Source organism: Pistacia vera, unplaced genomic scaffold, assembly GCF_008641045.1.
Source record: "Pistacia vera cultivar Batoury unplaced genomic scaffold, PisVer_v2 Contig117, whole genome shotgun sequence".
Lineage (NCBI taxonomy): Eukaryota > Viridiplantae > Streptophyta > Magnoliopsida > Sapindales > Anacardiaceae > Pistacia > Pistacia vera.
The window spans coordinates 2,123,973-2,138,801 of NW_022195215.1; the positions used below are offsets into that span (position 1 = coordinate 2,123,973).

The 14,829-nt window shown below is 34.1% G+C and overlaps 1 protein-coding gene across 1 annotated transcript; it reads left to right on the forward strand.

The window, feature by feature from the left end:
- The first annotated feature begins 9,086 nt into the window (after positions 1-9,086).
- LOC116107642 (zinc finger BED domain-containing protein RICESLEEPER 1-like) lies at positions 9,087-14,624 on the forward strand. Its single transcript, XM_031393935.1, has 3 exons — positions 9,087-9,184; positions 12,390-14,192; positions 14,305-14,624. Exons 1-3 carry the CDS (start codon positions 9,119-9,121, stop codon positions 14,371-14,373), a joined length of 1,938 nt encoding a protein of 645 aa, XP_031249795.1. The 5' UTR covers positions 9,087-9,118; the 3' UTR covers positions 14,374-14,624.
- The last annotated feature ends 205 nt before the right edge of the window (positions 14,625-14,829 follow it).

Below are 14,829 nucleotides of genomic sequence, written 5' to 3' on the forward strand. Positions count from 1 at the left end.
GATTTTTACGTCTACAAGTAACTAATGGCATCGACTTGTTAATTAATGTCTTTGATCTTATATAATTTAAAAATTAATTAATGAGAAGTTACAAAAAAATATTATTTCATGTGCAATTTTATCACTTTTTAAATCTTTGAATTGTGATTTATCAATGACTATAAATCAGTATTTTAAATTTACTAAATAATTTAAGTTACTGTAACCTGACGTTATATATAATATACTGATATTTTAGTAAGATATATATCATTTATTATTGATATGGCATTAGAAAGATTTGAAATCTCAATCCCTTATTAAGAAATACTGTTATTTATCATTAATTTATTAATAGATTAATAAATTTCAATTAGTTTATTTAATATATGTTATATACATATGACTTGTATAAGTTTCTCTTTATTTATATATCAAAATTGGACGAAAACAATTAAAAATATATTGATTAATTATTTAATATATATATGTTGGATGTGGTTTTTTAATTTAAATAATGTTGGTTTCAAATAACAAAGTTTAAAATTGTTGTTTTTTCTATCTATTCGTTAGAATAACCAATAGTTAGTCCAAAGACTTCCAAAAAATAATCCAATACATCACCAAAGAGTATTATAATTATTATTAATTGTTAATTCTTTTTTTTTTTAATGGAAAAATATATTGAAATTTTGGGAAGGAACAAGTTTGGGCACGGGACGAATTTTGCCTTTTTCATGCAAGTTTACCTGCCCCATCCCCAGCCCTCAAATTTCAAGGATGGAGACTGTAATAACTCTTTCTAGCTAGTATACTTTGGAAAATATAATATGAAATCACTAAATATATCATGGAAAATATAAATGTATTTAAGTACAACATAGTGGGCCCAAAACTTTCGTTACATTAACAAAAGTATCATATACATAATCTCAAAATACAGTGGATAATAGTGTCATTCCCTTCCGCTTCTCGACGTTCCATCCAACTGCTACTTACCTATTTCCTGCAAAAACATTGAAAACAACGAGGTGAGCATTAGTTGCTTAGTAAGTAAATCCGCTATGCTATTCTTCCATCTCCGCTGCTCATATTCTGAATTTCTTTCCTTACATCACACTTCTCTATTCTCTCTGCTTTTTCTCTGTTCTTTCTATGTTCTTTCTATGTTCTTTCTTTGTTCTTTCTATGTTCTTTCTCTGTTTCTAATCTCTCACTTTTCACTACTCATGATAGTTGGCATGGTATCATGCTTAAGTATGATGCAAATGCACAAATGCATAAGATATGCATTTTCTTTTCTGTTTTCTCTCTCACTTTTTTCTATGTTTATTTCTTTATTTCTTTCTATTTCTCTTCTATCTGTCTGTTCTTTCTATTCTCTCTTATCTTTCTATTCTTTTCTTTCTTTCTTATTCTTTTCTTTCTATTTTTTCTTCTCTTTCTTATTCTTTGCCGATTGGACTCGTTTGAGGCATGGATTCGGAACCTTAGGCGTGTGAGTGAGTACGGCCCTCATCTACATGCGCTTCTTATGGACTGTACAAATTCTTCCTCTTATTCTTAGGTCACTCACTAAAGGCGGTTGCATATAGGTATGTTCTTTTGGGTACAGTCCTCATCCACATGCACTCTTACGGACTGTACAAATTCTTTTTCTTATTCTTAAGCCGCTCACTGAAGGCGGCGTGCATGTGGGAATATTCTTCTTCTTATCACTTATGGGTTCCTCATCATCCGAGGATTCATCGTCCGAGCATCACCGTCCGTACCAGTAAAAATGATGACGATTACTGATGCAAAAATTGATGTTGGAAAATTTGAAATTGAGAAATTTGTTGGGTCAAATTCCTTTAGTATGTGACAGTGTGAAGTTGAAGATGTCATGTTGATGTCCTATACCAATAGGAATGAGAGGCTGTCATTGAGGAAGAGAAACCAGTTGATATGAGGGATGTTGAATGGGAAATGATCAATCGTTAGACATGTGAGATAATTCATTTGTGTCTCACTTAGGAGGCGTTTGCATGGAAACTTTGGCAAAGTTTGGAGGAAAAGCATTTGGTGAAGAATACTGAAAATGTATTTTATTTGAAGTAGCAGCTTTTTCGATTTGATTTTCGGCCAGGTATGTCCATGAATGACCATACCAATGCTTTCAATATGATGTTATGTTCCTGTTGAATATGAGCACTTAACCACCACTTTGATTCATGGGAACGATAAAGTGTCTTATGAATCTATTTGTAATGTCTTTTTCAAATGTTTGTGTGGCTGAAATTGAGGAGAATGAGTCAGTTTTTGTTTTGATTGGTTTCTTTTGTATCTCACTTTGAGAGTGGATTATGGATTCAGGTTGCACCTATCATATGAGTTTTCTAGCATTAAGGAACTAGCTGGGGAACAAGTTTTTATAGGCAATGATAGTGCTTGTAAAATAATGGGGATGGGTATAATCCATTGGAAATTCTTGATGAATCAATTAGAGTTCTAACAAATGACAGGTATGTTTCGGGTTTGAAGAAGAATCTCATCTCATTAGAAGTCATTGAGTCTAAAGGACTAAGTGTTAATATGCGATATGGTGTTCTTAAAGTTGTATCAGACACACTTGTGGTGAGGAAAGGTGTCAGAAGAAACAATAAGTTGTACTATTTTCAATGAGGTACAATTATTAGATTAGCAGCTACAGTCTCTTACAAGGATGTAGATTCAGAAGCAACTAGATTATGACATATGTGTTTGGGACATGTAGGAGAGAAAGCATTACAAGGGTTGGTGAAACAAGGTTTGTCGAAAATCCTGTAAATTGGAATCTGTGAGCATGGTGTTTTGGGAAAGCAGACAAGTGTGAGGTTTTAGAAATCTTCTTGATATGGAAAAAGATGATTGAGGCTCTAGGAGAAGATGTTGTAGCAGAATGGGGTGGCAGAAAGCATGAATCGAACTATACTAGAGAAAGTTCAATATTGTTGTCCAATTTTTGGGTTGGGCAAAGAGATTTGGGCTGAGGCAGTTGCATATGCATATCATCTCATTAATCGTCTATCGTCAGCTACAATTGAAGGCAAGACGCCGGTTGAGGTATGGTATGGAAAACTTGTTTCTGATTATGACTCTTTACATGTTTTTGGTTTCATTGCTTATTATCATATGAAAGAGTCTAAGTTAGATTCTAGAGCAAAGAAAGTAGTATTCATGGGGATTACCTCAAGTGTGAAAGGATACCATCTTTGGTGTCCAGGTTCGAAGAAAACACTGTTTAATAGGGATGTGATATTTGATGAGTCTTTTACGTTAGAGAAGAAAACAAGAAGCCAAATGAAGGTTAACAGTACTTTGCAACAGGTGGAGCATACTCGGCAACAGGTGGAGTTTGAAACAACAGTTGAACCAGATAGTGTCCACAAGACATAAAGTGATTCTGAGGTGACTGATATGGATACTATAGATGAAAAGGATATTTTACCCCAAGAATCTCCACAGTAACAAGAATCGATTGCATACAATAGGTCAAGACGAGAAATTCGCAAGCCTGCTCGTTTTGTTGATATTGTGGCTTATGCACTTTCAATCATAGGTGATGATATTCCTACTACTTATAAAGAAGTAATTAGGAGTTCAAATTGTGAATCATGGAAACCAGCCATGAATGATGACATGCGATCCCTACATAAGAAGGCGATTGGGTGTAAATGGGTGTATGCAAAGAAGAAGAGATTTTCTAATAAAGAAGATGTTCAACACAAGGTTAGGTTGGTAGTAAAGGGATACACTCAAATGGAAGGTTTTGATTAATTATAGTGAAGTGTTTTCTCTAGTAGTGAAGTATTCTTCCATTCTGATTTTGCTAACCTTGGTGGCACAATTTGATTTTGAACTAGTTCAGTTGGATCTAAAAATCGTAGCTTCACATGGTAGTTTGGAAGAGGAAATTTACAAGACTCAGCTAGATGATTACGGGGTTGCTGGAAAGGGAAATTGGGTTTGTAGATCAAAGAAATCGCTATATGGATTGAAGCAGTAACCAAGATAGTGGTATAAGCGATTTGATCAATGTATAATGGGTCATGGGTAAACAAGGCCTGATATTTCACAAGTAGTTAGTATGGTGAGCAGGCAAATGCATGATCTTGATAAAAGATATTGGCAAGTTGTGAAATGGTTTCTACGGTATATTTGAGGTACTGTAGATATTGGTTTGGTTTTGAGCGGGATAATGATCTTAGTCGGTTTGTTGTTAGTTATGTATGATTCTGATTACATCAGTGATTTGGATAAGCGTCATTCAACAATTGGTTATTTGTTTACAGTTGCTAAAGGACTAGTGAGTAAGAAGTCTACTCTACAGTCTACAGTTGCTCTGTCAACCACAGAAGTAGAGTACATAACTATTTCAAAGGCTGCAAAAGAAGGAATTTGGCTTCAAAGGTTGCTTGATAACTTGGGAACTGTTTTGAAACACATTAGTGTGTATTGTGATAGCTAGAGTGCTATTCATTTGGCCAAGAACCAAGATTATCATGCACGTTCGAAACACATCGATAGTCGGTTTCACTTTGTGCTGGATTATATTGAAAACGGGAGATGATTCTTCAGAAGATTGGAATGGAAGATAAATCCTGCAAATATGTTGATAAAGTAGTGACAAGGGTCAAGTTCACTCATTGTTTGAGCTTGATCAACATCCTGCAAGTTTGATTGCGCCGTTTGGTACATTCGAAGGTATTGCAAAATTTATCGGAAGAATATAAGAAACTATTTGAAAGATAATCTCATCAAGGTGGAGTTGAATTGTGTTTTTCGCCAAGGTGGAGATTGTTGTAAAATTGGCTCAAACACTTAAAATAGTGGTTTGTGCTTATATCCCACAATGTTGAGTTAACAAAAGGCTAAAGCTTTTGTTAGCTATATATAGGGATGTTAGGCTTTGGTTTGAGTATCCAAATCCATTTTTGGATCCCCACATGTGTGGAAGTTTGTTGGACTCTTGTTTCTATGAATAAACTCTTTATAATAAAGAGTTTGAATCATATAAAAAGTCATTTAGAGAAGATGCTCTTATAATTTATAAAGTGAAGTTGTTATCCTTCTACAATGTTAAATAACTTTAACACTAACAAAAAACCTAACACTTGATTGGAACTTTTATGAAGGTTTTGTAACTTATATACTTAGTTTGTTATTGAAACTGTACCTTAATTGATAATATCTTATTTTATTGTATTATTAGTATTATTATATAGCTTTGATTTTATGTTGTAACTTTGAGATAGTATAACTCTGCCTGCTAATTATTAGTCTCATTCCAAAAGTACAGATAACAAGTGTAAACTTCGTTGATCTTGTTATCAGAAACTGTAAATGTTACGGGGATAATTTGGCAAAGTCCTCTTTAAAACAGGTGTAAAGATCACAAAGCTTACCACAAAACTCCAAATAAGTGCATCTAGTACCAACTTGTATTTCGGACCTACTCGTTTAAATGGGGATGGTTGTAATGTAAGACCCTTAAGGACAATAGTTGGTTTGACAAATTTGTAAAAGTGAAATCATAGCCACCGTCCCATCATATGAAAGTCTACAATTATACATTAAAAGAGAATGCATTATTCATGATTCATTTACAAAATCTGGGACTTGAAACTTTTCATCTAAAAGGGAGAAACATTCTTCTCTCATTCTCTTAGATTTATTAAGATTGACTTAAGCGTCAGTCAGGACCATGCAAATGAGCAAACTACAAGAAGTTTCCAATGGCCAAGATGTGACACGTGACAACAGGGCAAGGTTGACAATCCAATAAAACCATCTGTTCTTGCTGCAAAAACGCAAGTGACAATGCATCTGTACACTTAGATCAAATGCAATTAACTTTGCTTGAAACAACTGATTAAATGTTCATACAACAAATGTAACACCAGACTGAAAGTTAACTTTTTCAAAGATCTAACTAATTTAGTTGTTTTTTTTTTTTTTTTTTTTTTTATTATAGTAAAATTTTAATTACTATGTAAACATAATGTAATAAAATAGCAACAATGCTACAGACACCGGGGTTTTTACACCGAAATTTCGTACCGGCTTACGTGTCCCCTGACTCAGACTATTCAACGTATTTGATGTTATTAAATTTTTTCTAGTGAACGGTCGTCCATACTTACATGGACGGGGGTCTATTTACTATGGACAGACGTTCATATGTTAATGAATGCCCGTCCCTTAATTTTGGATGGGCACCCACAAATAAGGGACGCCCGTCCTTTTTTCAAAATATAAAAATTTTAAAAAAAATCTAAGATGGCCATCCATATGGAATGGACGTCCGTCCATTGTGTAAGGATGGCCGTCCATATGTAATAGACGCCCGTCCATAAGGAATGGATGACCGTCCTTTATTTTTGGACGGACATCCCTACTCTAATTAAAAAACGTTTATGTTAAAAAAAATTCGGGAAAGTGTTTCAAAACACAAATCAGCCGCGGTCTTCTTCTTCTTCTTCCATCTGCGCTCTGGTTCATCGTCTTCTTCATCTCATCTGTGCTCTGGTTCATCGTCTTCTTCATCTCATTTGTGCTCTGGTTCTTGGTCTTCCTCATCTCATCTGCGCTGTTGTTCTTGGTCTTCCTCCTCCCATCTGCGCTGTCAGATGGATAAGTGTACATACCTTTAAAGCATGTGAGAAACTTGATTGGATGACTGAATTTCGGGCAATCTCACATAAGTCACATGAACTCAACTTCCACACCTGTAAGGAAAGGGCTTGATCATTATGTATTTAAGATCTAGATGTTGTAAAATGGTGAGAGGAGAGAGAGAGAAGAGAAGCAGAGAGCTCACAGAAGCAGCTATGCTATATTCTTCCACCAAAGGTTCTTTAGTTAGGTGAATTTGAAGGCCACCCTTACAACCATCGTATTCCAGATGGTATGACCCTAACGCTCGATGCGATTATCACGCACCAACTCTTTGCCATTAGAAAACGCAGTTAAATCGTCCATTATCTGCTTCTTGAGTTCAGGTTCAAGTGCTGAGGTTTGGAAAGTAGAAGGGTGACGAAATGGAACAGAAACCCACCCTGACTCGCAGGAGGCATGGCCATTGTTAGTAAAGAGTCTTCTCTCACGAGAGACACGCTCAAAGTCTTCAACACGTGAAGTAACGTGATGAAGATAGGGAGATAAAAGAGTTTGGCGAATACTGTTTTATCAGCTATGGCGCTTCATTATCCACCCGAGAAACTGCATGTTTATCTTTCAGACAATGGAGGTGCTTCAATAACTTTGACTGGCATGAAGGAAGCTTTTAAGTTTGCAAGGTCTTGGCTTCCATTTTGTAAGAAGTATGTAATCAAAACTAGATGTCCAAAAGTATGGAATATCAGTATGCTATTCTGGAAGGGCTGAGTTCATGGAAGAAAGTAAAAAATTAAGGTTTGGACTGGCGTCCAAATTGTTTTGTTTTAAAAAAAAAACAATGGATGCCCGTCCATAAAATATGGACGGGCATCCATCTTTATGGACGGCCGTTCATTGTTTTTTTTTTAAAACAAAACAATTTTTTATGGACGGTCGTCCATTCCACTATGAATGATCGTTCAGGATGTATGGACGGCCGTCCAAATCGTTCGATGATCATCCATTTATGTCAGTATTCAATCGTTCAACATGGCGGCCTTCACGTGTTTCGGTGCAATTCTTCGGTGGATATAGCATTTTTGATAAAATAGTTGTCATTGCTTTTTATATCTTTATTTTATTTTGATTTTCATAATTTGTAATAACGTAGTTATCATGCATGTAAAAATATAAAATTAACTTTATAAGAATATCTGTTAAATCCAATACTTATAATCAAATGAAGAAAAAGATAAAATAAATATATTGACCGGATTTGTTAAGTTAGAGGATGTTTTTGTTAATTAAAAACAAAAGTGTCTTTTGCCTAATAATAGATCATAACTATATAAAGGGAGTTTGGTTCAGGAAATGTTGTATTATTAAGAATGTTATATTAATAGGAAGATATATTACCTTTAAACATTATTGAGAATGTTACATTAATTATATTTAATTAGATTGAAATAAATTGATTGGTATAAATAATTAATATATTTGATTAAGAGAAATAAAAAAATCATAAAAGAAGTCTTTTACTGAATTGGCATTTTTTTTTTAATATTATTATTATTATTATATTATATTATTAATAATATTAATTAAGAATAAAATTGTAATAGTATTAAGATTACCAATTAATTTGAGATTATATGAGAAATTGATGGAAATCAGATTAATTTCTGTATAATTTATAATAATTATTATTGGCATTAAAAATTATCAAAATTTTTTATTATTGGATAACCAAACATAATAATGGCATTAGGCACTACCGCACGACTACTTCCCATAAATTCCTCCACCGACTTGTGAGCTGGGTCCCCCCATGTGTCCATTTTCTTGTTTTTGACTTCTTGCGTCGGCGCTGAAAGAAAAAGAATCCTCATGCGCTTTGCATTTACGCTGTCCTCTTCTTATAAATAACCACCCGCAACTTAAAAGCTTATGGAAAATAATAGGGGCACAGGAAATAATGTATCGAATTTGTATATCGATTGGTGTGATATAATTTTGATTATTTATTAATTATAATATAATATTAATTGATAATTAAGATTAAGTCATATTATTGCGATATACAGATTCAATACATTATTTTCGATAATTATAACATTACTCAAAGCTTATATATACAAGAGTAAGAAATCCAAAAGATTGAAAGAAGAAAGAGAAAGGGAGCAGGCGGCGATCTTATATGGTGATTATTAAATTCTCTTAATCAATGTTCATTGAATCTTTGATAGAACTATTAGGGTTTTCTTCTTCTTGTTTTCCTACTCTCATATAGTTGAAATCCTGGTAATATATCCGCTGATCATTCTTCTCTACGTTATCTTCTATAGTATGTTATTTCTGACCTCTTAACATAAAGAAAAAACAAAAAATATGAACTTTGTGTTTCGAATAATTTAGAGGGATGTCATGAATTTGAAGATCTCTTCTTGTTTAGTTGGCTCTGAATTATTTTTTACTCTTGACGAGATCAGGTTCCAAGGATCAATTAATACTGTCCTCAAAGATGTCTTCCCCTAACGGAACCTTTTCACGTGCTGAAGCATCTGTATTTTCCGTTATCAATGGCAGGGTATGTTTTATTCTTAGGCTTATCTTAAATCAAAATCAGGATTAGAAGTTTTGGTTGTTTGTTTTTTTTATCAAAATCAAATTGTCACTAATTTTTTTTAAAATTTCACTATATAGAAGAAGTGGAATCTAAAATCCGTGAACTTTTTATAAACACATAAACATGATGACCTAAAATGCCTAAATATAATCCCAAAAAATTGACTTAATGGTCAAAGAGGTTTGATCACTTCTTTGAGTTTATAGGTTCAAACATTGGGGTCACATAACAAAATAACATGGTTTATCTAGTAATTTGACTTGTAGAATGTTTAATAAATCATCAACACAAATCCAACCGTGAAAAAGCTAGATCTTTGGCCGTGATCCAACAGTCAGATTGGCATGGATCTGGCCATTTCCATCTTTCGATGTGGCCGAAAATAGCCAAATTGGCGCACGGCCGGCCAAATCCCGTCAGTTGTAGGCCAATATGGCGATTACCATCAACGGCCGGTGGTGGTCTTGGGTGACTAGGGGTATTTTGTTAACTTTTAAACTTTTTTTGTGGCTAAGGTGTTTTAGCTAAATTATCAAATGTAGGGGGTTTAGGTAATGATTATTTGATAGACATTTGAGGGCAATTGTGTCCGAAATGGTATTTAGTTAATGGCAAAATAGATATAAAAATCAGATTACCTCGGTAATATTTTAATAACACCTCATAATCTAATTATCTCTTATATTCTCAATAGTAAATATTATTTGTAACAAAAGATTATCATAATATTTTATTATTTGCAAACCAAACAAGAAAATCTTGAAAATTAAACGAAGATTACTGAAGTAATCTTATATGACCCCAAACCAAACACACCCGTGTATGGGGGTGTTTGTCTAAGCTTACAAACTAGCTTATAAGCTGTAAAATTAAGCTGACCTGTTTGTTTATAACTTTTTTGAGCTTATAAGTTGAACTTATAAGCCAAAAAAAATAAGTTGGGAGAGGTACTTTTTTCTTTTTGCTTATAAGCACTCTTTATAAGCTAGTTTGAAAGTATATTACCATTATCCTTGTTTAATTTAAAATTTCATAGTATACCTTTTAATGTAGTACCATTTTTAGTCATTTTATAATAAAATGTAACTTATAAAACACATTTTACCAAACACGTCACTACTTATCATCACTTATAAGTACTTTACCAAATACGTAATTCTTAAAATTTAAATGCTTATAAGCTAAATCACTTATAGCTTATAAGCTAATTTTCATAAGTTAGACAAAATACCTATTTTTATATTTATATAAGAATATTTTTTTTATATATATATATTTTATTTTATATATATATATAGAGAGAGAGAGAGAGAGAGGAGAGAGAGAGAGAGAGAGAGAGAGAGTTTCTTTTAAAATGTTATTAGAAGTACTATTTAAGAATTGACTTTTAAAGGACACTATTTTTTCAAAAATTCTAAATTAGAAGAAACTTAACTTGATTTCCTGAAATGACTTAAAGAGGGGTTGGTTCAGGAATGTTGATATATGGGAATGTTGGATTACTGGAAAGAGATTACCTTGGAAGATCACTGAGAGTCTTTAGGAAAATGTGTGGTTAGTTGGTGGGTATGTATATTATTATGTTTGGTTATGGGAAATAAATTGGTGGGTATGTATTTAAATTACTAAATTGTCCCCGTTTTAAATATTAATATAATATTATTTTTATTATTAATTTTTGAATAATTCTTTTAAACCTCATGTTTCAGATTTAGCTAAAACACCCCGCTTATATAAAACTTTAATTATGACAAAATCACCCCTTAACCTCATCGTTGCCACCTGCCACCACCGCGAACCATCGTCGGATGTCTCCGAAAGTCCGCGTGAGTACCTCACTCTGACCAAGAGGCTCCGCTATGGCCGTTTCTGGCCATATTGATGGCCGAAAATGGCCATATCAGGCCAGATCGATGGAACTGGTCGTTAACGGCCAGATCCCTGGCCATTAACGACTAGGTCTGGGCCAATGGCCAAAATAGATATGGTCATTTGCGGCCAAATCTGGCTTGATATGGCCGAAAACGGCCATATCGAAGCCTCCCACGGAATTTCGTTCATTTTCAGGGACTCCGACGATTTTTCGGCGGCGGTCCGTGGTGGTTGGCTGCTACCGGCAGTGGTGGCTGGGTGAGTGGTGGTCTGTAAATTATTTTAAATATAAGGGTATTATTGTCCAAAATTTTAATTAACAAGGGTAAAATTAAAATAGAATATTAATGTAAATTTGTTTTAAAGTAGGGGTATTATTGTCTAAAATTTTTATTAATAAGGGATAAAATTGTAACAAAAAAAATAACTTTGGTAATCTCAGAATACCTATGAAAATGGAGGTAATCAGATTACCTCTAATATTACTAATAGTAATCACTATTGATATTTAAAGATTACCGGTATTTTATATTACTTGACAACCAAACATGGTAATCAAGTAATATAAGATAACATAACCCCAGTAATTCCACTTAACCCCTAACCAAACGCCCTCAAAGGCCTATGTATACTGCAATTATGATGTCATTTTTCCCAAAAAAAAATATTATATGTATAATTATATAAGTTAAAAAATTAAAAGCAATATATTAAAAAAAATTCAAAACTAAAATGCAAAATACAATAAAAAATATCTTTTAACTTATTTTATTTATGAATTTCATTGAAATGAAAGTTGTGTTTTTGTAAAATTACATGAATACCCTTAATAAAGTTAAAGTTATTTTTGTTTATTGTTAAGTGTCCTCTAGTTGTCAGTTTTATAAAAAAAAGTGTCCTCCAAGAAATTTCTCAAAATAGTGTCCTCTAATATATTTATGAAAAGAAAAGTGTCCTCGAAAAATAGTACTATATATATATATATATATATTTTTTTTTCTCCTTACAAAATCCACCCAACCCTCGCCGTATCTGGCCAGATGAGCGCTGTTATGAGATCGGGTCTGGCCTCGCGGCGGTCATCCATCATCACCGCGAGCCTAATCCAACCTCGCATCGCTCAATTTTTGGATGTGCAAGGCAAAGACACATTTTCATATGTTTAATTAATTGATCTAAGGTAGCCTACATTTGCAGCCTCTCCTCGTATTAGGAATTTTGTTGTATCAATCTAATATTATTTCTTATTACTTATATACCTGATCATCACAATCACTTGTTTGTATGTTAAAAGGAAATTACTGAGATCCGAGAATATGCTTGCTTCGAACCTACCCTAAATGATGCCACTGAGACGGTGAATCCAGATGTTGGGAGGAAATCATTATCTACCAAGCGAAGAAAGTTGAAGTCAAAGGTTTGGGAGGAATTCACAAAGGATAAAGGAGAAGATGGAAAGGAATGGGCTATATGTAAACACTGTGAGAAGAAGCTTGTAGGTTCAAGTAAAAGTGGAACCACACATTTGAAAAATCATCTTAAAAGCTGTCGCCGAAAAACAAATCCAGATGGAGATACAGATAAGTCAAGTGAAACAAGTAATTACAGATTAAGTTCTTCAAGTGTCGTCAGAGAAAAAACTTTGAACGATCAAGAATTGAATGACTCAGATATCACACGAATGTTTATTAAGCATTGTTGGGGTACACCACAGAACTCCATAAAAGCTAGTATTCTTAATGTCCTCAAAGAAGAGAAGGAGAATCTTCGCAGATGTTTTGGGAAACAAAAATGTCGTTTTAATTTAAAAATTGAGTTGTTTGATAAGGACTATCGTTTGACGGTGGTCCATTTTATTGATGATAGCTGGGAATTGAAGAAGAAGGCTATTCATTTCCGATGTGCAAAAGACGATAGGGATTTCTTTGAAACTCTTAAAGGTTCTCTATCGGACGATTGGAAAATTGACAACAATATATGCTCTATGGTTAGAGGCATTGGCCAAGATAAGGAAGTTACTTCAGAGATAAACAGCTGGTTTAGTAGACAAGGTTCACTTCCTTTTGCTGGGCAATTATTTGCTGTTGATTGCTTAGTGGATATTCTAAAAGGTTACATTTGGTTTGGAAACATGTGGGGATTTGACTTGGCAACCAGGATGGGGCACACTCTTGATTATATCTGCAAGACTTCGTCAAATAAGGTAAAGTTTCAAATGGCAATAGATAAAGCCAAGTCCATGGGCAAGAAAGTGACTTCTCAAGGCCTTCCTCCAAAGTCAATAATTGATAAATTTGAATTGCTTGAGATTGCAATGGGATATAAAGAAGCTTTTTCTGAGCTAGAGCAGATGGATCCAGCTTTTAAGTTAATCAGTTTAAGAAAAGAGGAATGGGGTATGGCAACAGTCATGTACGAGTGCTGGGAAGTGTTAAATAATACCAATTGCAGCTTCAATGAGAACAAATGTGTTACTGCAAATGTTTATTTTGCTAAGGTTTGTGACATATTTATGAAATTGCTTCAATGGGAAAAAAGTGAGTTTTGGTTTGTTCACGACGTGGGATCTTATATGAGAGAGGAATTTGTGGAAAAATATTGGAACAATTGTATATTGGTTCTAATAATTGCTGTAATTCTTGACCCACGGTTTAAGATGGATACTGTTGAGCGTTGGTTCAAGAAGATTTATGGTAGCGACACTGATGCACAACTCAAGAAAATAATTGATGAGGTAACCAATGTCTTCCATAAATACGAAGAAAGCTGTAGCGATCCAGAGAGTCTCTCAACTTCATTCAAAATGCTAGACTGCTATGGGATGCGCTGCACATCTTCACACCTTGTTGATGAAATTGAGTCCCCAGAATCTGAGCTTGATCGGTATCTGAAAGATTCTAAATTTCCTTTATTTGAAGAGTTCGACATTCTTTCTTGGTGGCGTACCAATTCTCCAACTTATCCCACACTTGCAAGGATGGCACGCGATTTCTTGGCAATACCTATTTTTCCTACCCTTTTAGATTCTTCTTTGAAAACTGAAATTCAAAATATCATTGAAACTGATGGCATGGATGATGACCTCATAAACAATTTGGTATGTATCAAAAGTTGGTTGTAGTTCTAACATCATTTTTGGAATTATTGATTTTATTTCAGTTTGAAAAACATTATTATCATTTATTTTGCTTTCATTGTCACCATGATAGATAGTGTATGAGGCTCGCAAATATCGCTTTAGGCCATGTAAGGTTCTTTACAGAATTCATGCTGAATGAGGTTATGAAGCTTCAATAAAACAATGTGGTTGTGACACAACAGGTGAGCAAAAGTAGGATGAGAGTAAAGCTTCAATCCACGAGTCACTTGTCTCAGGCTCACAAACACATCTAGCCCAATACGCATCCAGTGCTGTCGCTGCTAAGAGAACTCCACCATATGGGCCATTGAAGTGACACCCATCAAGCCCAATATAGCTCATACGTCCCCTCAAATTCTATTTTTGTGTTGGAAAAAGAGCAAAAAAAAACCTCACAAATCTAGAAGTTACAAAGGGATCTTACCCCCTCAGACGATATGAATACACTTGCACCAAAATTCCTCTTTTTTACAACAGTGCATATTAGCCTTTATTTTCCAATGAATATATCACTTAGCTCCTTAACCTTGACTTTTGGGTTTGCCTTAATAAGTCCACCCAATTTATCTGCCACCCATGGTCCATTTGCCAACAA